Below are 26,936 nucleotides of genomic sequence, written 5' to 3' on the forward strand. Positions count from 1 at the left end.
AGAAGAATCTATTATCAGCGGTCAAAGGAATCTATTACACGATTGTTTAGATTCTGGACATGTTCACTTTTATAAAATGTCGATGAATTGTATGGTCAAATATAGGGAAATCCTCAAGGTTAAAGGAAAATTGCCACAGATATTAGATAAAGGAAATCATGTTACAAGAGCCAGAGACAAAAATTAAACAGAAATAAATACTCAAATTATATATTTTTTAATGATAAGAAATACATAGATTTTAAGTGATACATCAGACTTGTAACAATTAGAATTACATCAGAAATGATTTGAGTACCATGTTGCATATACAGTGGCCCCAAGAAGTATTTGCATCCTTAAGTCCCACTTAAAAATATATAAATGTCATTTTAAAATGATAACCAATCAGATCAAAGAAGGCGGGGCTTTTAGTTTAGTTTTACAGTGTATGGCCCCGTTTCCACCGAAATTACCCGGAACAATTTGTACCAGAAACTTTTTTTCCCCCAGACCTGCTACTGTCCGCGTTTCCACTGCAGTCTAAAGTACCATGAAGATTAGGCAAATTAGTCCGGTGATGTAGGACTGCGTGCGGCTGTTCCTCCCAGTCACCGACGGACAGTAATAATTTTTGCGCTGACACTGTCTGCAACAATAACAAGTATGGAGGAGATTCAAGCAGCGCTGCTTTTGCTGGTTATGTATTGGTTTACTAAAGAGGTAATTAACAAAACGGCGGAAAAGAGACGAGCACTGATACTAAAGCGTATTCTGAAAGCTCGTAAAGCTAGATTTAAAATAAGACAACGTATATTATTATCAGCTATTACGGACATTGACCGTGCCATTGCTGGGACGATCGCGCGCCATCGGACTGAAAGAGCAAGACTGATATTTACTGAACGCAGAACGAACCTCACAAAAGACTTTTAAACATGCCGGTTGAAATAAAATGCTGCGTGAGTTTAACCAATCAGCATGTTCAGCGCACAAGTCCCACCCCCGAAAGTTCCTGAACTTTGAAAAAGTACTACCTCGCGAGCAGGGCCGTTCGGAGGGTAAAATATTTACCTGGAACTTCATTTAGACCCTGGTTCCTGCGGTTGAAACACACGAGTACCACCCCAAAGTTCCTGGGGAAAGTTCCTGCGGTGGAAACGCAGCTAAAGACTGCATGCGTGATAAGATATAAGCTAAACATTTAATATTTGACAACTGTGATGGACATGTTTAATGATCCACAGTAACATACAGTGATGCAAACTGCTCAACTTTTTTTTTGTAATTTCGCCATTTTTAATAGAAAATATGCTATCATTTACATGATGATGTCAACCGTTTATTGTCTCATCACATTCAGTTTTACATTTTTGAAATATTAGACATACAAACAAGAGTTAATGTGTGCATATTTTTTCAAATAAAATCCCCTAAAAAAAACTTTTGGTCCCATCCCCCAATGTTCAAGACATATCATATGAAATTATCATACCAAGTGGCGCCCGCAAACAAATTATGTTAGACCTTTTTTCCCTTTTCTAAATGTTTTTGCAATTGATTTTTCCTACTGATCCCTAAGTGACTTTTAGTGACATTACTATGAACATTATGTTTGGCAACCAGAAAGTGTCCTAATATATGTCATCATTTAAAACCTCTTTTTGTCAGATGATTTGCTTGAAAAATAAGCCTATTATCTTACTTTAAAATAAATGCTACTTTGTATTTCAAAAGTAAAATTTAAATATCCAAATACCTTTTTGGGGCTATAATATATATAGAACTTATAGAGGGGGATATTTATGCAAACATTAGAACTTTTGACCAATCTTTGATCGCCAAACTTTTGCTCTCTCAAATCCATTAGTGCCTGACCTGAAGTCTGAGATGGTCTGATCAATTTCTTCTTGTGTGTTCATGACAAAAGGCCCTGAAACGAACAAATAAATAAGTCCTCTGGTTTTAGAAAAATCTATAAATTGTATGACATAGAAATATGTTTATAATATGAGAAATGTAAATAAATGTATATGCGATATTTACATATATATGTAAATATTTAACATCTTAATTTAGTGCAAATCATTTTAAAGACAATAAAGCAATAAAAAAAGCATTCTTGCCCCCATCAACCAAATACTGACATATGCAACTAATTTAATTTGATTAACGAATCATCAAATCATGTATTTAAATTCAATTACAATTTTTTTTATTGATTTAACCCCTAATTCAAATATTTGGTCATTAAAATGTTGAATATCACCCACCAATATCATTATAACTTACCATACTTAACCACAGGTTCTTTAATTGGTTCACCAGCAATTAACACAAAGTGAGACTCCTCAGCTACCTAGAAATAATAATGAAGGGAATAGAGACTGAATTTACACTTAACCTGAACTTGTATAAAACCCAGAGTATAGCTTTACGGGATCAATAGAAAAAAAAAAACCTTGTTTTCCACTCTGACACATTCACCATCTTCCAAAACCACCGTGTGGTGTGGCTCAATCGTCCGCAGATCATCGTCTGGGCCTGAGGGGAATCCAAAATACATTTCACATTTTAATACAAATTATGTTCATAGGTCTTGTTATACACCATAAATCGTTTGACATAACTAGACCTGGCTAACAACTCAAGGCTGATTCAAGGTTGTTGAAGACCAGATACCCCACAAATAAGGAAAATGCAACCAAGAGATGTGTTTTGTGGGGTAAAGATGGTCCAGCATTACATCCCACCCACTTAGATAATTTCTCAAGAAGTCTGTTTCTCAAGAGCTGCTCAATTTATGCTAAATGTATTTCAGAGAACAATGAAAATACACGATTCCTTTAGAAACGCCTTTGAAGTCACAGGTGGAATATTCACTGTTAATGATTGTGAGTTTAATTTTCTACAACATGGAAATCATCAAAATCAAACTGATAAATCAACATATCAAACACTGCTACGGCAATCTCATTTCTCAATGTGAGAGTTTAGAGTTGCCATTGGCACGAGATCATAGGAATAGTCTAAATGTCTGTCAGATGTCCAAGAGAGACAGGAAGTGAAAAAGAATCATAAAGCACCTGCTCAGATTTCAAGGACAGAAAGCTGCTATGGTAGTGGATTTGCCTGCGGGAGGACAAAGTTTCTTTTTATACGGTCTTCATTTGAACTCACCGGTGCATAAAGAACCTGCGAGGGTGTAGATGAAAGCTGTCCAACCTGAGAAAGGAATACTATAATTAAAACAATGGAACTTTAATTATAAAATAATAAGTGTAGGGTTAATACACCTTTTGACATTGAGATAACTGTCAAAAAGCGACTCAATTTACATGAATATGTTAAATGAGAAGGGTCCAAAATCTAAAAACTAAAAACATGAGATCTAAACCTGTAATAAAATCAGAAAATGTTATATTTTACATTACAAAGAAATATAAAAAGAAATTAATAATATGCAGTGTTGGGAAGGTTACTTATTAAAATGTAATAGGTTACAGATTACATTTAAAATGTAATAAGTAGTGTAACATTTCAATTACTTTATTAAAGTAATGCAAGTGATTGCATTTGGTTACTTTTCTAAATTTCTAACAAATGTTTTCAATTGTTAATCATTTTCAAACATTTAAACCAGGCAGGGTTAACCTTACAGTACTCAACCATACAATCCTAACAAGAAATAGTTTAATAGCTATTATACTGTTTTTGAAATCAAATCTTTCCATAGCTATGAAAAGAAACACTGGCATCTAACAATACCTTTGAAAAAAGCAGTTAATCTTAAAAAAATAAAGCATATACCAATGCAAGCATAAACTCAAATTGGAAAAAAAACAGTTACAGAATTAGCATGTGTCCTATTCTGAAAGGAACAGTGGTGAACCGGCGACAGGGTCGTGTGCGGCCAAGGCTCATTGATGCACGTGGGGAGCGAAGGCTAGCCTGTGTGGTCCGATCAAACAGACGAGCTACTGTAGCTCAAATTGGTCAAGAAGTTAATGCTGGTTCTGATAGTAAGGTGTCAGAATACACAGTGAACGCAGTATATTGCGTATTTGGCTTCATAGCCACAGACCAGTCAGGGTGCTCATGCTGACCCCTGTCCACCGCCGAAAGCACCAACAGTGGGCATGTGAGCATTAGAACTGCACCACGTTTTCTTTTACATCACGTGGATGGCCGGGTGCATGTGCGTTGCTTACCCAGGGAACACATGGCACCAAGATGCACTATTGGAAGAAGGCAAGCCGGCGGAGGCAGTGTGATGCTTTGGGCAATGTTCTGCTGGGAAACCTTGGGTCCTGCCATCCATGTGGATGTTGCTTTGACAGGTACCACCTACCTAAGCATTGTTGCAGACCATGTACTCCCTTTCATGGAAAAGGTATTCCCTGATGGCTATGGCCTCTTTCAGCAGGATAATGCGGCCTGCCACAAAGCAAAAATGGTTGAGGAATGGTTTGAGGAGCACAACGACAAGTTTGAGGTGTTGACTTGGCCTCCAAATTCCCCAGATCTCAATCCAATCGAGCATCTGTGGGATGTGCTGAACAAACAAGTCTGATCCATGGAGACACCACCTCGCAACTTACAGGACTTAAAGGATCTTGGTGCCAGATACCACAGCACACCTTCAGGGGTCTAGTGGAGTCCATGTCTCGACGTACAGGGCTGTTTTGGCTGCAGACACAATATTAGGTCATAATGTAATGCCTGATCGGTGTATTTTTGTCAAAGGGTTCATAAATAGAACTGTGGTTGGTAAAGATGTCTTTAGCTAGCTTGCAGACTACCTCATTTGTTAAGAATGAAGATTAACATTGTTAAATAAACTACTGGACATGCACCAAGCAATACAGAGCTAAAATACGTCTTGAATACACAATGGTGTGGCAGGAGGGAGAAGGCAATGCCTTTCCTACTTTATTTAATAACTGCTTACAGTTAACTGTGGGCTAAGTTTCATACCTGCGGATGCTTCCTCAGGTTCAACATTGAAACATTCAATGTCGATAGCATTTGAATAGTTGGCAAACTAATTTAGCACCAAACTGTTATATTTGCACCCTTTTCTGAAATCTGGATGAAACAATTTTTACATTTTCAGCACTGGAACGCATTTTTCATCACTCGCCATGGTGGCAACTCTCAGATATGTTGTAGCCTATCTAAGCTTTCAGCAGCGATGTGCATTGATGTAATTGGCAGACGGTGTGCAACAAATTCGAGAATAAATCAAAAGCATCAGAATAGCATCACTTTACTAAACAGCCTTTAAATGGCAGGAAGCATCGTGCACATCAAAAACAGGCAAAGCAACATATTAATATTATTCAACATATCCAAGCTTTTTGCAGAAAATATTCAGATGTAATCTGTAATTTGTAATCATTAACATTTTCATAAGTAACTGTAATTACATAACTGTTACATGTAACTAGTTACTCCCCAACACTGATATGTATCCATTAAATAATATAACAATATACACAGTAATTAATATGATAACATTTTCTTATCTTGACATGACTTAGCCGTTCTGAGGCTACATGTGGATGCACAAGGGACCAGGACTGAAAAGCCTGACTGATGCTCTGCGGTCAGTTTCTGATAATGATATTCAACAAGCTCAATGATGATGCCATAAAGCTAACTGTATCTTTAAGAACACTTTAAGTGTGAGTCAAACTGTACCAAGAACACTTCATACATTTGGATTGGTGGTGTTACTTGACATCTTGCCTTTGTAACTCTCCAAAGTGAGCCAAAAGAGGAGACATTGTAATAGTGACTCACAGAAATAAGTATGACTTAATTCACTATTTGAGCAAAAATTTAATAATACTGTCTTTTCCCAGAACGTTGAGTAAGGAACATTAAGACTAATTTCCTGCTAAACTGATTTGCTTTTACTAGGTTTCCCAGTTTATAATGACAAAACAAGCCATTTAAAGGCACTCTGTAAGTAACTTGGGATTTAATGGAAAACTCACTCTCCCTAACATGGGGGAAAACACATTTAATAAAAAGAAATACATCTGATAATCATCTTTTACCTTTAGGAACAGGCTGCACATGCTTTGCACCTCCCTTCAGCATAAAGTCGAGGTACATGGTTGGAGTTCTCGTGTAAACCTTTGACTGACAACAGAAATAACATGTAAATACCACAACATAATATCTTAGCTTGAAGAAATTATGGTTTATTACAGCAGAAGACTTCTGTGACAACAACAATTTATGTTCACCGTAACATTTTTACCAGATTTCTTTATTGCTGCGAGACAAAAAACTACTTCAATATTGTTTAAATTATGAGCTTTAACAGATGTAAAAACATTGTGTGTGAGTTCCAGTGCATATCTGCTTCCAGTAAGCCCAAGTATTTGGCTGACCCACATTTAACTTCAGCGCCGCATCCATCGCTCTGCCCTAGAGAAACCCTCCATAACCACATTTTACATTTAAAACATTTTGCAAAAACCACTTCCAATGAAGCCTGCTCCAAATTTCCTGCTGTTGTCTGAGAGAGAGGGGCAGAGGATGGCCTTGCAGCAGCAATTAGCGTGATGAACCCCAGTATCAGATTGTAAATCTGAGGTTCCGATTGGCTGGAACATTTACAAAGGATTCGGCCATTTGGATCAAACATTCAGTGATGGCTGCTCACCGTGACTCTACAATCTTGTATTTTGCCTTAAATCATAGATGGGAAAAGACAGACAGAAGCGTTGGTAATAGCCTTAATGTCTTGATAAATGGATGGACAAATGAATTTCGGACGATAAACAGATGCAAGTGTCAGGAAGCAGAGGCGTACTGACTACTTTTTTTTCACTCAGTGGTTTGGTTCATAGAGTTTAGAATAATTACGAGGAGCATGTTTTTTATCACCTGATAAACAAGCAGGCCTCTTGGCTGGCAAAATCATCCATACTTCAGATTAATGCTTCAGTATATCAATAAACTACAGAGACAGTTCCAACCTCCACCTTTTGAATCCAATAAACAACATTTTAAATAATTTTCGGAGGTTTTAAGTGATATGAATGGAAACTATGGGAACAGGAAGGACAAACAGGATTGAGGCCTTGTCCAAAATGTCCCTAACTGCCTCATTAGCGCAAAAACGCTATTTATTGTTTGAATTTCGTATTAAAACGTTAAACATTTTAAAAGCTTAGACTTTGTTTCATATCAAAAGCAGGTTTGGCAATTTGAGAGCGAGAACGCGTGTGAGTGACAGAGAGAGAGAGCAGGGAAAGGAAATGCAGATGAACGAATATGCTGCGTGTTTTAAACATGGTTTTAAATAGCGTAAAAAAAAGAAAAGATTTATGACGCGCAATATGTGGCGGCCGGTGTTGATTCTGTGGCGCGCCGCCACGAATTAGTCTATGTGTGGGAAACACTGCACTTACGGTCCTGTGGACTTACCGTGTGAGTGTGATTGTGAAGTCCATGAGACTGCAGGGTGTCCCGTTTTAGAATTGTGCTCGCGAGCGCCCCCTTTTGCGGTCGATATGCACTAGGGATGCCACAATTCTCAATATAATATTGAACCATTCGGTACGGCATTCACGGTTCAATATGCGCTAGGTTTCGCATTTAATTAATTATTTTTCTACACATTCTATCATTTGCCTCCATCCCAATATACCGAACAACGTGACATACATTCACATAACACGTTACTGGTGAGTTATACTCACGGAACACTATAGTTATTCACAATCACGGAACTTCATTATTTGCATGTGTTTTAAAGCCTTACCGGTTAAACATTTCATTCGCATGCTTAATGCTTATGCACTGTTTTAACATATACGCTTTTCTGAGCGCGAGCACAAAAAGTCTGTCAAACACGTGATTACTGGACTAAGTAGTCTTACTGCGCTAATACTATCAAAAACACACAAGGTTAACATAAAACTTTAGACATCACTTTCGGTTATGTCTAAAGTGAAAGTAAAATCGGCGTGTGTCTGTATATTAGATGCGTGCAGGTCTTAAATTGACAGCAGCGCAGCCTAGTGAACACGCTGCCGCTTGTCCTTAAAGGAACAGTTCACTCTAAAATTATGTCATTATTTACTCACTCTAATGTTGTTCCAAACCTGTATTCATTTCACCTGTTGAACACAGACAGTTGAATACCAGACAATGGGGTCCAGCAACTGGTTGGTTTCCAACATTCTTCGAAATATATTTTATGTCAAACAGAAGAAAGAACTTTTTTCAGGTTTAAAACAACTTGAGCGCGAGTAATCGATGACATAATTTTTGAGTGAACTATCCCTTTAATGTTAATAAAACAACAAAAGACAAAAAGAAAATCACTCACTGCTCTTGACTGAAAAACTTTAATATAGCTTTAATAAGAATCAATGTATATTTTAAAGTGAAGTCTATGTAGCGTTTTATTTTTACATTTATTAATTCAATTTCATACTTAAATGCTGCTGTACAGCCAGCCAGTGTAAATCTTTATATATATTAATTTTATATTATACAATACACTAGGAATGTGTACAAGGGTTTTTTTAAGTAAAGTTCTAAGTTTAAGTAAGGTTTTTCAAGTCTTTTAAGTAAAATAAAGAAAGAGTATTGCAAAATAGTATTTTTTCTCCTTAACCTCTTGCTGTCCCTGTCGCCTAAGAATAGAATAGCAAAAAACGAAAGTGACAAGCCATCAGAACCGAACCGAAAACCATGGTTAAAAAAAAAAAAAAATCGAGGTATGTATTGAACCGTGGACTAACTCTATTGTTGTATCCCAAATATGCACCCTCGATGCATACTTTTGCCAAGCCCGCACTGAGGCGAGCTCCGCAGCGGACTTCTACCTGACAGTCAATGTGGCGTTACTTGTAAGAAGACCGTGATTGTTTAGGCTGCCATTTGGGACAGGGCTGAGATTGCTCTATGTGCTAACCACTATAGGTTAGAAACAACCTTACAAGACTAGACTGTACGACGATGACACCTATTGAATCATAGGCTATGACGCAAGTTAGTATAGAAAAATAAAATATCATTTGCATAAACAGAGAAGATGAACCTTTGGCAATTATGGTTTTATGTGCGCTAAAAAAAAAGAGGGACCGAAAGAGGAGAATATGGCGCGGTCATAGCTAGGAAAATGAGGCCAACTTGGCATGCCAATTTTGCAAATGGTAAATAGTTTTAAGTTTAGTAGTGTCTATTTACACTAAGTGCAAATAGCCGCTGCCTTTAAGTTTTAGCGCCATGACACATTGATCAATACGCCATTTCATGTTGCACTTTTATTGCCTAGTCAGTAGACGTAGGTCATAGCAGCAAACACACGTGATGATCATGTTACATTTCTGAAACTGTCAGGAAATTATCGCAGGCTATCTTTGTTAACAAGACCATGATGACATCAGTCTCTCACTGTACAACGTAGGACAACCGTTTAGGAGCTACGACCACAGAAATTGGCACAATTGGTCAGCTTTCGTCTGGGACAGCCTAAAATCGTATAATGTGTACCAGGCATAACTCCAATGAATGATTTACTAACAAATCAGACATCACTACCCTGTTAGCATATGATGGTTAGGTATGTTTTGAAGCATGGCAGCTGGTCTGAGCTGGTTTAAGCTGGTGCTTAGCTGGTCATAAACTGGTTTAAGCTGGTTAAGTGCTGGTCCTAAGAAACTAGCTCCAGCTCAGGACCAGCTTAAACCAGCTCATGACCAACTAAGGACCAGCATAAACCAGCTCAAACCAGCTGCCATGCTTCAAAACATACCTAACCAGCATATGCTGTTTTTTTTCAGCAGGATATGGCTTGTGAGCTAAGCACAACTTGTAATGACTTAAGATTTTATTCATTTTAAATCTCTGATACTGTATATTTGATGTTTCTATGACCATACAACACCTTCACTCCAAGAGCTTCTCCTGAGATGACATTCACAGTGACTCCATCTTTGCTGGGTTTGCAAATCTCTTTTCTCTTCAGCTCCTGGTACTGAGGCTCCACCATCTTATCTGCACTTTTCAGGTTCACCCAAAGCTGAAGGCCGTGAATGCTCCCATCTGACACCGGCATCTCAGCATGAATCACCCCACGACCTGCCGTCATCCACTAACACAACAGAGAACAAATACACAGCAAAGTAAGAACAAATACTACCGTTTTATTCTATTCCTAATGGTAGAGTTATCTGGTAGTAAATCACCAATAAACAGACTAACCGCTTGGTTCAGGGGCTTTAACACTGGTTAATGTCATCTTCATGTTGAGCATGAGAGATGTTTATGAGCTTTTATTTCAACGTAAAAGTGAACCACTCCAGTTTTACAACAGCAGTTTAATATGCCTAATGGAGTACTTTTCCTTCTCCTCTTCCTTTCTCGTTCTCTTTTAGTGAAAATGTCCACTCCTTCTGAGGTTTAGCAGCCACTCTCAGGGAGCCATAGTGCAATAGGTGGTTTGAGTTATGGCGTGAAACCCTCAGCAGCTTTTTTCTTCACTGCTCTCCTGGTATTATCAGGGAGTCCCTTATGTTTGATGGTGAGGCAGTAGCCCTGGTAGCTGGAGGTTAGGTGTGAGCTGTAGTTAAAGTAGTGAGTGCTACAGACATTTTAAAGGCCCATTAAAACATTCCCTCACTGATCCGGGAGAAAGTGAGACAGCTTTACGACACAGGAAAACACAGGAAGTGCCCTACGGGTGTGCAAGCTCTTAGTCCATTTGGTGAGTGTGTGTGCATGGATATACTGTAACATCCTAATAAATGTAAGAATGTAAGCTTTCATTTTAATTATTTGAACTTGCATTTTTACAGCCTGCATATAAAGCAATAAAAATGGTGGCTTTCATTCTATCTATGAAAGACTTGCCCAAGTGTACATACTTCTGGTGTACATTATCTTTGGTTCACTTTCTTTTTTTAGTAAAAGGTCCTTTTAAAACAGCTTGCACCAGTGCAAAACCCTATATTGCCATTAAAAAACTACTGTCAGGATTTACTAGAACACGTCTGACCTTATTGCATATTCATTTGTTGGAGTTTCCCTGTCAGGTCACTGAATTTATGGGCGGAGAGTATTTAAATGAATCATGCAACATGATTTCCTAAGGTTTACAGTAGTCAATTTAGTAGTATTTGCACCATTATTTCCCCAAAAAAAGCATGTCTTAAAATTTTGCGTCTGACATGACATTGAATTTGCGCAATTTTCAGTAGATCACCACAAAACTTTCCACTCCCATCTGCGCTTTTATTAGAATGCGGCCAGACACTAATTTTCCCTTTTAGTAAATCGGCCCCCAAGTCTATCATTTAACCGTGTGGTCACATTAACAACATTTTGTGGCGAAAAAAAGGTCCATTGTCTATAGAGTGATGCAGGGATGACATCAAAACCCGGAAGACTAATTTGCCCCAGGTTCCTTCAAGATTTTCCAATATGGTTTTATAATGGGGGTTTTCAATTTATGCGTAAAATAAAGCCTGAGGAAAACATTGGACGAAATTGACGTTTTGTTCAACAACGTAATTTACACACACTCACACCCCAAACTGCCTTATTTAGTTACTTACTAGAAAAACTTTTTTTTTTGAAAAATAAACATAACTGCTTCAAAATTTGCGTTTTCAGTATAGATGTGGGTAATTTATTCTGTAGAATAAAGCATCAAAGTATCTTACCGTCATCTAAGTTATATTTACACACAGGCTTTATTTTACTTGTAAATTGAAAAACCCCATAGGAAAATCTTGAGGGAACCAGTGGTGAAGTAGTCTTCCAGGTTGACGTCATCCCTGCACCATACTATTGTCAATAATGTAGTGATGAATGAAGAACAGCTCACACAGAAATCACTTTCAAACCAGGAAAAGCCATCAACACAGCGAATCCATGTGACCAACCTGAATCCGTCGCAAAGTCTGCTTGGGAATATCTTTAACCCTCATGCAAAATGACTAAATTTTGCATGCACAAATTCGCTGAAAAATGGTAAAAGCCAGCACCTTAAGTGTGTTTCATCATTTCGAGAGATGACAAGCAGGTCTCATTGTTGTTCTACCTGAAGGTCCCCAGGTTCCAACCTCCCACTGTGACCACAGGAGTCTTCATGGGCTGTTACTCCACTCAACAAGTACGTTACCTGTGAAACACATTTAACACATATAAATGAAAACAACTCAAGATAGTCAAAGATAGTCGATTTCTGAAAATGAAGCGGTTTCTTGTGGAAAATTCACACAAAAGACAGTAAGTATGGAAAAGTCATCAACTTGATGGTCATTTAGAGAAAAATAAACATGTCAAAAATCGTACAGGTGAAAGGTGAAACATATTTCAAGTGCTGTGTTTGCAGAGTAGACATAAAGCGTTTATGTTCGAGGGATTTTGTTAAAGCCTTGATGGACTATAAAGTTAAATGCAAAAAGCAGATATATCCTATGCAGTGAGATGGAAAATTAAAATTGTTAGTGAGTGAGTTGACCTTCTAATGAATATTTGACCAAAATCTTACAGTTAATAATTCTGGCACAAATACAAATATGTATTTTTTTGTGAAAGCCCAGAAAAGGTATTTCACGCACCATAAAAAACATAGTTCTAGTTCATAGTTCTAAGCCAAGACAGAGCTAGAGGCTAGATGCTAATGTGTCATTATCTCAAATTTGCATATATTACACAAACATGTTTCCAATTTAAAAAATCTGCCTGCAGCCGTTTCCTATTCGTCCGCTGAAAAAGCAAAAATAAATCTACATGGTCAGCTGAGGTGGTCCGACATACAGCGTGGAGGGATTGCATGTCTTCTCCCACACAGACAACACTGCTCTCAACAGGACACGGGATGCGGGGTAATAGGTCAACATCTGACCCCTGAAGCTTGCTTGACCTGTGGCCACAGGCAGCCTGTGATCTCTAAGCACAGCTGTGATCTGATGGTCACGTGACCGCTCACGAGCAAACACACCTGCATGTCTCAAGCAACATAGAGGTCCGATTTTGCTTGAATAACGCTCATAATATGAAAGAAATAAACCGCTAGAACCTACAAAGAGAGGCTAAAACCCGATGAACAGACTGGACATTTGTGACTCACCGCCTGGTTTTAATTTGTGTATATCCTAACTAAAGTCTATTGTATACTGTTTGTCTGTTTTATCTATCCCTGCAAAACAAATGAACTCTTTAGAATGAATAAATGCCTATTTTTCCAGGAAATTGGTTTTAGAGTGCATGCTCTCTTAAGGAGTCATTTTTCAGCAAGTCTCTGAATTACACTTACAAATATTACAAGACAAATCCAATCGTGAAGGAAGGTGACACATACAGTGACTCATCCTCTATAGGAAATGGGATGAGAGTATATTTGTGCAGATGGCAATTGATGACATCAAACTCATAAACAAGTCTAAATGATTTTCACAGCCGCATGGACCACTTTCCATAGAAACAGTTTATGCTAGCCATGTTGTCAAACTGTGAGTAAACAAATGAGTACATCAGATGTTGTAAATAATCAAGGAGACAAACTAAGAGACTAAGTGAGTTGGTCAGCTTTTCTTTAGTCAAGTTTCAAATAACACTCTCAGGACCAGTTCTGGCCAAAGCACTGTAATTTTGAAGGAAGTGTTTTTAATGACCATACATCCTCTCACAATGAGTAAACAGAACTCGAGTTCTCAAACTGCCAAAACTGATGGGAGTGTTTTACTGGACTATCTAGGCCTATATAGGGGGAGAGCGGGGCACAACCTAACACTTTTTGGCTTTTTCAGTTTGTGTAAATTCACTTGGGGTTCAGAGTATTTATTTTTCCCACATTAATTCCACACGTCTAGTACAATTATGTGGTTTTGTTTCATTAATACAGTGTATACTTTTTTCTTGTTTTTTCTTTTTTCATCATGAAGCTTCGAAGCGTTATGAATCAGCGAGTCGAATCAGCGGTTTGAATCGCCAAATTTCAGCAGTTTGGCGGTTTGACACGCGATCCGAATCATGAATCGACTCACTGATTCATAACGCTTCGAAGCTTCATGATGCCTTGTTTTGAAATCGTCATCACTATGTAAGTCGTTATTTAGGGTTTTTTTGTGCACAAAAACTATTCTCGCCGATTCATAAAGTTATTTTAGAACCACTGTAGTGAGATGGACTTTGTAACGACGTCTTTAGTACCTTTTAAGGGTCTTGAGAGTGTAAAGTGCCATTGTGCCAATGGAGGCCTTTCAGAGCCATCAGATTTCAACTAATATCTTCATTTCTGTTCCGAAGATGAACGGAGGTCTTACGGGTGTCGAACGACATGAGGGTAAGTAATTAATGACAGAATTTTCATTTTTGGGTGAACTAACCCTTTAACTTTTTCATATCAAATAAATGGCATTTTTTAATCACTAAAAATAAACAAATGTATTATTTTGACAACAAAACATAGCAAAATACAGCTATACATCATAGTTCAAAATATAATAATAATGAATAGTTTCTGAACATTGACTCGCAGTCTTTATTCACCTTTTTCTCATGGTTTTTCAATAGAATTCATAAAAGTATAGAATAGAATAGCATAGCTCTAATAGGGGCACATTTGTAATGCAGTGTAACAACGCACCCCACCTGCACAACTGGGATTTAAACCCAGCTCGTGTCTTCTGCTGGTTAGATCAGCATTAAATAACTATCTCAACTGTTAAATAACAGATATAAGATTAAAATAATATCAGATTTTTCTGATTTTAAATAAACACAAAAAACAGAGATGATAAATTAACTCAAGTAAGAAATAAATAACCAAGTAAGGTTACATAAATGTTTAGTGATATCTTCCAAAGATTTATTTTACCTTTTTTCTGTATATAGAGTTGAAATGGCAACTAGTAAATGTACTGTTTCGCCATGCTGGCATGTGTGGAAAGTTTTAAACCATGTGTGTTACAACTAACCCTGCGTTAGGTTGTGCCCCGCTCATCCCTGTTCTAGCCAGCTTGTCTTTCATTTTCTTTTCTGTGTTTGGAGATTGCATATCAAAGGACTTGTTCCTTAAAAAGGAAGAAAGAAAGAACAATTCTCATTCTTGAGAGCATCTGATTTGACAAAAATCTATGCAGTGTATTTTTTGGTCTGTTTTTCCAGAAAACCAAGACTACATTTTAAATGTGTATATCTGCTTAAAGTTAACTTAGTCAATGTTTTGGGAGTACATAAACACACAGAACCATCATTCAGAAACACGTTGTTCTCACGTTGTGTTTGTTACTTTTATCAGCGTTTCTCTGAGTGGACACCGTTTGTCATTACAGGATAAGAATTATATTTAGTTGCCCCACGGTAAAGAGATTTCCGTTTGTTTGCCAGAAAAAAGTTCGGGTAATTAATAGAATTAAACAGTTACACATTTAAATGTACCAAAAGTCTTTCGTAAATCAAAAATAAAGAGATTTAAATGCATTTTTAAGCCGTCATATGCGCCCTCTGGCGGAAGATTCCGTGTTATCCTGGTCGGTAGCAACAAGCAAGTTTAACAGTTCAACTTCAGTGTATTTCATCTGACTACACGAATTCATGGATTTGACAAGTGTAAGTTAGCCTTTTCCATAACTGAAAATACGACCTAATGACTTACCGTTTCAAATCCACGGTGAGGATGATCAGGAAAACCCGCTGGTTTGGCGATACAGAATTCATCCAGCATCAAGAAAGGGTCGAGATTCGTCAGCTGAAATAAACCACAATTCATTTTATTTATAGTGCATAATTTTTTTTTTTTTTTTTTTAAAGAATAATAATAACTCGTATTCATCCGTAATACGAAAGCGATAAAACCAGCATTGAAAACACGTACCTCTTTCCGTCCAATGCTCCTGCGAACTCGAGCTCCGACGCCTTCAGACTGTTCGACACTCAAAATGACCTTAGAAACTCTTCTGATCATCATAAACACCTTTGTATTTACTTATGATCACAATATTTCGCTTCAGCTCTCTGCTTGTGAGTGCCCAAATGCACCGGAAGTCAAAATCTTATGTATTTATACACAGCTCTGCACTGCAGTGTCAGTCGCTCTCAGATCACCTGTATTCACCTATGACAGGTGTTTGTTTTCTATGTCCACATTCTGGGATTGCCATGGCTTCCTACACAGAATCATAGACGGAACACAATCCTAGATATGCAGATTATTTAAAGGCACAGTGCAAGTCACAATGACTATGCGATATTTGAGAGTGGCTGTGCATATACACATGACTAGCAGATTAATAAAGTGAGCCCTGAAACAAAATGTAGGTCTTTTATTTATTCAGCAGCTTCTGTAGGCTACTATAAAGTGTAGCATTTTAAAGTATTATTTTAAAGATGGTCTCCCATATCAATCTCTTTTTATGTTCAGTTTGACACCTGAGATCGCTCATCCCTCCCTCTTTTCAGGTTTCTGTCCTTGTGTGGATTTTACAACCACATGAGGCCATGCATGTGTGATATGTACTCTTCAGTGCAGGTCTTCTCCATCCTTACTGATGTATTCTCATCCAATCCACTGTGTTGAGCTACGATGTCTTTGAAAATACGTATGCTTGCAGCTTGACCCCCTGCAAGATTCACAGCATGAGGCCCAATCTGTGGAAATGTATATATTTATTTTTCTGTAAGTGCTTGTGTTAATCTACAGCCTAAAATATGATATAGTGTTAGCTTGCAGTGCAGGTGTTATCTAGAAAATGTATCAGTGACGACTCACTTCTTTTAGGTGTTTTGAACTTATATGGCACATCATATTACATAACAATAGCATAACAGAACCTGTAGTGCTGCATATTGTCCCATCAGATACAGGGGGCATCCTTCTGTCCATTGAAGTGATTCTGTTATACATGGCCAGCCCTCCAGGACCTGTCAAGCAGTTATCATAGTTGGGCACATGACTAATTAAAAAAATCAGTTTTAAGACAGTATCACAGAAATAAAATTTTTCATTAAAATTAGTATATCAGTTTAATTTATCCTTTTCAGTTTAAGAACCCCTGGGTGGATAAAACTATGTGTTGCATTTTAAGAGCCTGGTATTACACTGTGTGTAGTATAATAATATTTTTTTTTACAGCACATATTTTTGTTATGATGCTTGCATTATAAACCAATAAAATAATTATTTAAAGTATTTTAAATTATTTTTTTATTTATTACATTAGCTTATTATGTTTGTACAATGATTTCACTTTTGGTATATATATATATATATATATATATATATATATATATATATATATATATATATATATATATATATATATATATATATATATATATATATATATATATATATATATATATATATATATATATATATATATACACACACACACACACACACACAACCATCAGGCATAACATTGTGACCACTGACAGGTGATTGTCACTGATTATCTCCTCATCATGGCACCTGTTAGTGGGTGGGATATATTAGGCAGCAAGTGAACATTATGTCCTCAAAGTTGATGTGTTAGCAGGAAAAATGGGCAAGCGTAAGGATTTGAGCGAGTTTGACAAGGCCCAAATTGTGATGGGCTAGACGACTGGGTCAGAGCATCTCCAAAACTGCAGCTCTTGTGGGGTGTTCCCAGTCTGCAGTGGTCAGTATCTATCAAAAGTGGTCCAAGGAAGGAACAGTGGTGAACTGGTGACAGGTTCATGGGCAGCCAAGGCTCATTGATGCACGTGGGGAGCGAAGGCTGGTCCGTGTGGTCCGATCAAACAGACGAGCTACTGTAGCTCAAATTGCTCAAGAAGTTAATGCTGGTTGTGATAGAATACACAGTGCATCAGTTTGTTGCGAATAGGGCCGCATAGTAGCAGCATCAGCAGACCAATCAGGGTGCTCATGCTGACCCCTGTCCACCGCTGAAAGCGCCAACAGTGGGCACGTGAGCATCAGAACTGGAAGCAAGGGAAGAATCTGCCTGGTCTGATGAATCACATTTTCTTTTACATCACATGCCACCAACCTAAGCATTGTTGCAGACCATGTACACCCTTTCATGGAAAAGGTATTCCCTGGTGGCTGTGGCCTCTTTCAGCCGGATAATGCACCCTGTCACAAAGCAAAAATGGTTCAGTAATGGTTTGAGGAGCACAACGAGTTTGAGGTGTTGACTTGACCTTCAAATTCCCCAGATCTCAGTCCAATTGAGCATCTGTGGGATGTGCTGAACAAACAATTCCGATCCATGGAGGCCCCACCCCACCACTTACAGGACTTAAAGGATTTCCTGCTTACATCTTGGTGCCAGATACCACAGCAAACCTTCAGGGGTCTAGTGGAGTCCATACCTTGATGGGTCAGAGCTGTTTTGGCAGTAAAAGGGTGACCAACATAATATTATGAACACAAAGGTCATAATTTTATGCCTGATTGGTGTATATATATTGTGGATGCACTACCATTCAAAGGTAAAAAGAAAATTAAACGAATGCTTTATTCAGCAAGGATGCATTAAATTGATCAAACGAGACAGTAAAGATATTTATAATGTTACAAAAGAGTCCTATTCCAAATAAATACTGTTCATTGAACTTTCAATTCATCATAAAATACTGAGAAAAAATTATCATGGTTACCACAAAAATATTAAGCAACAAACGCTTTTTTCAACATTGATAATAATAAGAAACATTATTAATAATCAGATTATTAGAAAGATTTCTTAAAGATCATGTGGCACTAAAACTGGAGTATGCTAAAAATTCAGCTTTGCCTTCACAGGAATAAATTACATTTGAAAATATATTAAAATAGAAAAATTGTATTTCACAAATTTCTGTTTTTACAGGTTTTTTTTAATCATAATTATTCCAAATAATTTTGACCAGTGTATTATTATTAAATTATTATTATTTACCCTTATTTAAGACCCCTGCTTAAATTTTATATTTTTTTACAAATGTTAATTTGCTCACTTGAATGGGGAATTTTGACATAACGTCAGAGAGTAAAGGGTCCTGGGTAACATCCAGTTTGCAGCCTGTTGCCAGCCAAATCTTTTCCCCAATCCACTGTTCGCCGCTACACAGGGAGACCTTCCAACGCTGGGATTGATAACACCATTTAGCTTCAGTCACCTTGGTACAAAGGTATAAAATATATATAATTTAGTTGAGAAATCCACTAACTTGGTACTGCTATGGACTCTCCTTGAACTTGGATATTACTAAGAACGTTTATGCTCAACTGTCAAAGACATCCCACATAAGCAGTAGCCTTACAATAGCCAAAAGACACACCTGGCAGTGAGCTCTGATCTGGAGCTGGCCACTCTGAATGAAAGGCTGAAGTTGTGCATAGGCCTCGGGGGTCACTGCTCCTCCTTTCCTTGCTTGTTTTATCATTGCTAGCCTCTTGTGAAGACTTCGTTCATTATAGAACTGCCTTAGGTAGGCCAGACCATCCATCTTGATCCCATGCTCAATGTGGGAATAGCGTCCAATCAGACTCTCTATATCCCCAACGTCAAACTGCTTAAGCTGAGAGGGGTAAAGTTTGGTAAATATCACTGAAATAACTACTGAGAAATCACATCGATCTCTGACAGCTCTAGCCTCTGTAAATTTTAAAGTAGGCATGAAACAGAAGTTGTGATAGTCTTTTCTTATCAAATTGTGACGGCTTATTGAACAAGAAAAAACGTATAGAGCAAGACTTGATTTTGTTAATTGGGAATTGATTGGATCATTGGGGTTTGCTATAGCATCTCGTGACTGTGACAGGTTGTCCTGCCCTCATGCTGGTAAACACGTCACCAGAGAAGAGAAGACATGTCGTTGCAATAGAGTGCTGCAGTCGTGACATTAAAATCCGGAAGACTAGGGACCATTTACACAATTTGGACTAAACTCAATTCATATGGATTAGTTTTAAGATCTCTTTATGGACTTTTTGAAGCATCAAAGTGACAGTTTATGGAGAGTAGCTACAGAAAGCTCTCAGATTTAATCAAAAAGACCTTTATTTGTGAGTGTTCTGAATATGAACGAAAGTCTTACGGGTTTTGGAACAACATGTGGGTGAGTAATTAATGACAGAATTTAAATTTTTGGGTGAACTATCCTTTGAAACCCCGCCCTCTCCACAAATGGGACGCGAGCCAATATAAAAAAATCCAATCACCTTTCAAAAATATTTTTCCCAAAGATGGGTCTGTTATTTTAGGTAGTTCTCATCACGCAGACTTATGTTCAAGTGTTTGTTTTCCCAATAAGTTTGGTTTTAGTTAGTTCCCATTCAAGGGAACTCGAGCTGCGTCACCGCTTTGAGAACGCCCCTGCATGATTGCGTCGTGAAGCACGTATGTCATCAGTCCAATAGAGAGACGGAACGTCGTCGGCGTGGTGACATTGTAGACCCGGGAGCTATAAAGCACACTGGCAACCACTCCAGTGAAGTAGTCACTGGGGGAGATATTTCTACATTTTCATAAATGTTTATTCCACAAAAAGTTCAGGGGCGTGTGATTGTTTAGGCGAGAGCAGTCTATGGGCGGGACCTTGATATCGTGGCTCCACGTTGCGCTCATTACGACTCAGACACGGGCTCTAAATTGCTACTGCGCAGACTCGAGACTCATGATATCAGCGGCATATTTGGACACTGGCGGCTTCACTTACTACAGTGGAAGAGAGTGAAGGTGCCTCGTCCATCTTTTTTTACAGTCTCTTGGCTCAACCAGGTCACTGCTGTGCAAGGCTCTGAACGGCGTAATCGGCAACAACGGTGGATATTTGGCTTCATTTTTCTACAGTGGAAGGAAGCGAAGACGCACTGTCCATTTTTTCTTTACAGTCTATGGTTTCAACACGCTTGAAAACAAATCCCGAGCTCAATTCGCTTCTTGACAGGTAAAAAAACGGATTACGACAAATTGACAGGGTTTTAGGAAAAGGGGCACAATGGAATGGAAAAACGCTTTCTGTGTGAACAGCTCCTTAGGGCAGAGTTCTTCAAGTTCAACCCTGCACCTAGGGACCCACTGCCCTACAGAGTTTAGTTCCAACCCTAATCAAACACACCTAAATCAGCTAATCAATCTATTCAGGATTACTTGAAAATACACAGGCATGTAACCTGAAGCAGGTTGGAAAAAAATGTTAGGTTCCCAGGAGCATGGTTGAAGACCTCTGGCTTTGAGCACCATCAAATCAGTATTCCATGTACATTTATTTATTTATGGCAAGTAGCAGGTCGTTAATCACAAAATAAATTCCTTCAGGGTGATACAAGCCCCCTAAACTTCACATTGGGGTCACGACCCCCCTGTCAGAGATTATTTGATTTTGATTTGTCTTTTCTGCATTATCCCTTATGTTTGTTTACGCTCAAATTGGGTGTAACTTACTTGTAAATGTTTACGTAAGACCCAGGTCACATGACATGCTCGCTGCTTCAGCGCAATTGAGATAATGTGGGCGCTGGTCAGACCGCCACCTACCACCATCACTCTCTGGCCCATCTGACACACAGGAGGAGAACCTGAGAAGAAGAGTATATTCATTTTATGAGCTGAATGGTTTCCTTTGTATTCTCACATAATCCTAATAAGCTATGGTTGGGTTATTTGTTTGCTTGGCTTGGCGGATCAGGTTTTGATCACATTTAGAAACCCACCTGAGGAGGGTTCACCCATCTCTTCATGTGTACAGAAGTAATGCATGAGCTGCACTGTGTGCTGCAGACTTTCTTCTGGGTAATTTTCTTGGATTGCTCGCACCCAACACGGGATGTTTGCCATCTGTGCCCTCGAAGGCCCCGTCGCCATGATAACTGTTTTTGCCTCTACATTTTCCCCAGTGTGTAGCGTCACCTTGAAAAACTTCACCTTGCTCTCATCCTCAGTTAAGACTGGGATGATTATGTCCACTGTGGCTTGGATTAAGACACTGCCCAGGTCATATTTCCGTACCTGGGTGAAAGTCCTTGGCAATGTAATCCATAATTTAGTTATTTCACAGTGCATTTATTATTCAATGTTTCTTTTCAGTTTAGTATTAACACACATTGCATGTAGCATTCCAAATGAGATATTTGATAATGGTAGTTGAGCATCATGCAACACAGTACTTCCTAATACCAGAAGAGTTGTAAAACCCAAACATTTAAAAATGTGTTTATTAATTATTGTTAGTCAGGCATTCCGTTCGATTCCACATGCTGGCGTTCAGACCTGCTCCTGGAAGAAGTCTATACTGAGCTGTGTTCCTGGAAGACTGAAATACAGGTTTTTCTGCAGGCCGTTTGTTGCGCTAAGAAGCTTTTTGTTCTTCTTTCCCAGGCGATTGTCGTTAAAAAATGCATTCTCATCCTGAATGTAAATTTGGTCAGGTAGACGGTGTAGCTCCTCCTCCCGGTTTTGCTCCACCACAAAGTCCTGCAAGGCCTTCTGGGATTGCACACAGATACAGGAACTATTAGTCCTTTAATAGGCAACATCATTGTAATCTTTATTGGTTTGCATTATTATTTGTACACAAATCGGACCAATTTAAAGATATAGTTCACCCAAAAATGAAAGTTCTGTCATCATTTACTCACCCTTGTTCCAAAGCTGTTCAAAATGTTGCATACATTTCTCTCTTCTGCTGAACATATTTTGAAGAATATGGGTTAACAGTTAATGGACCCCATTGACTTCCATAGTATGGGAAAAAAAAATAGTCAGTGGTCCCATCAACTGTTTGGTTACTGACATTCTTCAAAATATTTATTTTGTGTTCTGCAGAAGAAAGAAACTCATACATGTTTGGAATAACTTGAGGGTGAGTAAATGATGACAGCATTTTCATTTTTGGGTGAACTATCCCTTTAACTTCTTTCAACAAAGTATTAAACTCAGGGATTTCCAAACTTTTTTGTCAGCTGCTTTGACCTTAAATGAGCAATATCTCCCTCATAGCAGTGCAATATGAGTGTGATATTGCGTTTATACAACAGTTCGATGGCAGAAGGGAGTAAATAAACAAGAAACAACAATAAAGTGTCTTTAAAAACAAATCTCAAGTTGACAGTTTAACAGTTGTGACCAAGCTTCTGTTACTAATTCTAAAATGTCACTTTAGAACTAGTAACGTTGAGTTGCTTCATTGAAGCTTATTGTATTATGTAGAGTAGAATATTATACTATGATGAGAGTATTAGAGAGAGATCGACTAAACGAGTGTTTTACCTGCATATGATATAGTATTCATTCGTCAGATCGATGTCCATGATATCCATTGTAAAAAATCTGTTTGAATGTCCGCAGAGGAAAGCGATATCTTTGTCCTTTTAAAAGATTTCCAAATACATCCCTAAAAACAACTTCCTTGTTTACAACCACTCACAACCATAGACAGTCTTCGCTGCCATATAGTGGTGTAATGTAACTGTCACTGAATTCGAAATGACAATCACTGACAGACCCTTTCTCAACACCAAATGTGGCATATTATATAAAATAATATTTATTGAACAATAATATTTAAACCAACAACAAAGGCCCTTATTAAAGACAATAGGAAATAAACACATTCAAACAATGCAGTCAAACGTACAAAAGCAGTGCTAGTAGGCCCTACAGGGTTTAAGGTAAACATTTATCGCATTTAGTTTTTCCCTTAACCCAAATCGGTTTGCTTTGGAACAAGTAATGGATTAATAAGACCAAAGATTGCCCATTTGATATACCCCAAATGAATGATCTCATGTTTAACCACTATCTACAGTAAGTGACAAATTAGATGAATTCTGATTCTCTGCGGGTACATGAACGCTGACTGGCCGCTAACAGCCTGGAGCTCGCATCTGCGAAAGCTTTTAAAGAATATTTTAAACAGGCGCTATATATACAGTATGAGTCACTTATTTGTGCCTAAATATCTGTGGCTATGAAGCCCCATACACAACAAACTGCAATGGACTGTGTATTCTGACACCTTTCTATCAGAATCAGAATTAACTTCTTGAGCAATTTGAGCTACAGTAGCTCGTCTGTTTGATCGGACCACACGGACCAGCCTTCGTTCCCCACGTGCATCAATGAGCCTTGGCTGCCCATGAACCTGTCACCAGTTCACCACTGTTCCTTCCTTGGACCACTTTTGATAGATACTGACCACTACAGACTGGGAAAACCCCAAAAGAGCTGCAGTTTTGGAGATGCTATATTCATCACAATTTGGCCCTTGTCAAACTCTCTCAAATCCTCACACTTGCCCATTTTTCCTGCAAACACATCAACTTTGAGGACAAAATGTTCACTTGCTGCCTAATATATCCCACCCACTAACAGGTGCCGTGATGAAGAGATAATCAGTGTTATTCACTTCACCCGGTCATAATGTTATGCCTGATTGGTGTGTTTTATAACCTTAATATAATATTTCAATATTTTGACATTTCTCGGATGTCAGTTAATGGTCACATGACATCGAGAAAAATATTTAAACTTTTTATCAAGTATTTTATTTAAACTGTTTTACATTAAATTTTTATTTAGCTTTTCTTCAACTGAAGAGCAAGTTTGAGAAATCCTGCTTGTACTTTTTCAAACAGTAGGCCACAATATTTCAAAAGCACATTTGATAAAAATGGTCTCTAGTGCTATATTACCTTATTAAATGGATCTGTGTGCACCAGCGTGTGTGAACGGAGGTGAGGGATGTTCAGGGCGGTAAACTGACTTTCCCAAAGTGATGTCCATTTTCCATAGGAATCCACCACTTTAAAGTGTAGTGGAGGACATGGCGGACGTTTGGCCTCATTCTCTGTGTCAAACACTGCTCCTGTTGGAATGAAGATCTAAAGCTGTCTGATGATTGATTAGGAAAAGATGGATGGAAAAATAAACCAAAACCAAATTGTTGTCCTCACAAGCTTGAACTTACTGGTGGGTTGTCTCTTTTTGCTTTTGTAGTGTGCACTTTTAGCTTTAGTTTTGCTCAGCTGAATTCCCTGAAGGATGGCAGCGCTAGATTGGCAGAGAGGTCGGTCAGGGTTTGAGAGCAGAGTAGCCAAGGTTAGCGCATGAGGACCTCCTCCAATTATTAAAACATCCAACATAACTAAAAAAAAAAAGTAAAAAGAGAGAGAGACAATAACTACTAAAAGCAAGCATGATCAAATATATAGCAAGGGAGAATTTACTCATTTGCATGCCACCTATAGTTGAACCATCTTACTGTTGGAAAGAACGAGAATCTTGTATTTGCGGATGAGGTCTGTTTTCTGAAGATCAAGAGCAGTTGGTTGACAGAGAGTACCGTTGGACAAACAGTTTTCGGATTGCAAGTAGTGTGGCATGTGCTACACTGTCCACTCCAGATACTTTGGCTCCTGATTGGTTGCGTGTAGGTCTCAGAATAGCTCTGTCCTAGAGCAGAGGGGCTTAATTTTAGCTCACACTCCTCAGTGTTATCTAAACAAGCTAGAACTTAAATATTGCACATTTTGGTATGTTATAAAATTGTCCAAAATATAAAAATACCTTTTAACATTTTTATATATATTTAAGTGTTTGTATTGTGAACTTTGTATGTGCTGCTGGATTGTCGAAACAAACAAATGTATTATTACAAAAACTTTGAAGGACAATTGAAGCAAAATCATTGCTTCAAAAGACTTCTAAAATGCATAGATTAATGCTGATTAATGTGAATTTGACTTGATGTTGCTAAATCACTCTCTAGATGGCAGCATTTAAGAAAGAGTTTAGGACATTAACTGTATATTCAATTATAATCAAAGGAAAATATAATGATGGTTCAGGTTATATTTTATTTCATGTCAAAATTATGGATAATCGCAGAAAGTAAAAAAAATAGTACCTGCCACTTAATCTTGAACAGACCTTTGATTATTGAAATGTATCAATTGGATTAATTTGTTTGTTTTGTACAGATGTAGGGGATACAATCGCTTGGTAATATTTTCACAAGAAAGGTGTACATTTTTAAAACTCATAGTGCTAATATCACAACAGATCATCAAAAGTGCACTTTTTTCAAACATTTCAGCATATTTGCAATTGTGTTAGTACAATACACAAAACCATAAAGTTACAGTTTGCTATAATGAACTGATTGTTACTGTGATTTAAACTGTGCTCATTACATATTACAATCTTGTGTTTGAAACGGTGATTATGTGGAATGAAAATATGTTCAACTGAATGAAAGCATGAGATCAGGTGCGTTACAAGTGTGATCAGTTTGGATTTTTGTACTAATAGTTTTGAAAATGTACAGCTTACTTGTGAAAATAGTACCAAAGCGAATAAAAAAACTGTATGATCAATTCAGAGAGGAAGTGAGTATGTTTGTGTCAACCTCAAAAATGTGGCTGTTAGCTCTTCCAATGTGTTACCTTATCTGCGTACATGGCCTTTTTTGAGGTTGAGGATGTTTATGAACGTTTTACTTTCTGGTTTGAGTCAGAGGGTCAGAGGGTTATTTTTGCCTGTGTGCGCGCGTGTGTGTGCGTGTGTGTGTGTGTGTGTGTGTGTGTGTGTGTGTGTGTGTGTGTGTGTGTGTGTGTGTGTGTGTGTGTGTGTGTGTGTGTGTGTGTGTGTGTGTGTGTGTGTGTGTGTGTGTGTGTGTGTGTGTGTGGGTGTGTGTGTGTGTGGGTGTGTGTGGGTGTGTGTGGAATGGAGTAAAAATGCCTGGTGACTTGTTGGCAGAAAACCACAGTATCAAGATGTCATATACGAACCTTGCTAACAGACCTGTCATTGTAAAATGAAATGTTTAATTTTAAGGATAGGTCACCTAAGATTTTTTTCTTTTTTTCTGTGGAACACAAAGTGAGAATGTTGAAAAAATCTTCATGCAGCTTTTTTTCATACACGGACATTTCATGTTTAACATGGCTGGTAAGGTCTAAAAAAGACAAAAAGCACCATGAAACTAGTCCATATGCCTCA

At 38.0% G+C, this 26,936-nt stretch overlaps 2 protein-coding genes across 3 annotated transcripts; both read right to left on the reverse strand.

Annotated features, from left to right (window-relative positions):
• Positions 1 to 195: 195 nt before the first annotated feature.
• pir (pirin) lies at positions 196 to 16,161 on the reverse strand (the record flags this gene model as incomplete). Of its 2 annotated transcripts, XM_079844632.1 has the most annotated exons (9): positions 196 to 1,912; positions 2,272 to 2,338; positions 2,441 to 2,523; positions 3,160 to 3,204; positions 6,045 to 6,129; positions 9,899 to 10,105; positions 12,056 to 12,136; positions 15,620 to 15,712; positions 15,839 to 16,161. In XM_079844632.1, 9 exons carry the CDS (start codon positions 15,929 to 15,931, stop codon positions 1,794 to 1,796), a joined length of 873 nt encoding a protein of 290 aa, XP_079700758.1. In that variant the 3' UTR covers positions 196 to 1,793. The 2 variants fall into 2 exon arrangements, with proteins under 2 accessions (XP_079700758.1, XP_079700757.1); XM_079844631.1 differs by having other exon boundaries at positions 15,620 to 15,931.
• A 22-nt stretch (positions 16,162 to 16,183) lies between these two features.
• Positions 16,184 to 25,337, reverse strand: LOC307143251 (uncharacterized protein). Its single transcript, XM_079844630.1, has 10 exons — positions 25,198 to 25,337; positions 24,904 to 25,080; positions 24,629 to 24,801; positions 22,206 to 22,421; positions 21,650 to 21,944; positions 21,381 to 21,514; positions 19,273 to 19,512; positions 18,949 to 19,110; positions 16,795 to 16,884; positions 16,184 to 16,611 (listed from the first exon to the last, which is right to left on the reverse strand). The coding sequence occupies exons 1-10, from the start codon at positions 25,316 to 25,318 to the stop codon at positions 16,444 to 16,446; spliced, it is 1,776 nt and encodes a 591-aa protein (XP_079700756.1). The 5' UTR covers positions 25,319 to 25,337; the 3' UTR covers positions 16,184 to 16,443.
• Between the last annotated feature and the right edge of the window lie 1,599 nt (positions 25,338 to 26,936).

This window comes from Gobio gobio (genome assembly GCF_949357685.1).
Source record: "Gobio gobio genome assembly, chromosome: 19".
Classification (NCBI taxonomy): Eukaryota; Metazoa; Chordata; class Actinopteri; order Cypriniformes; family Gobionidae; genus Gobio; species Gobio gobio.

What these genes read in the sequence shown, in the direction of transcription:
- LOC307143251 (XM_079844630.1), bottom strand. Translation starts at nt 25,318, where the DNA reads ATGCCACACTACTTGCAATCCGAAAACTGTTTGTCCAACGGTACTCTC. An exon ending in ACACAGATCCATTTAATAAG is followed by an intron (nt 22,422 to 24,628) that starts GTAATATAGCAC and finishes GTGCAATCCCAG; the next exon opens with AAGGCCTTGCAGGACTTTGT. An exon ending in GATGGGTGAACCCTCCTCAG is followed by an intron (nt 21,515 to 21,649) that starts GTGGGTTTCTAA and finishes TCTTCTTCTCAG; the next exon opens with GTTCTCCTCCTGTGTGTCAG.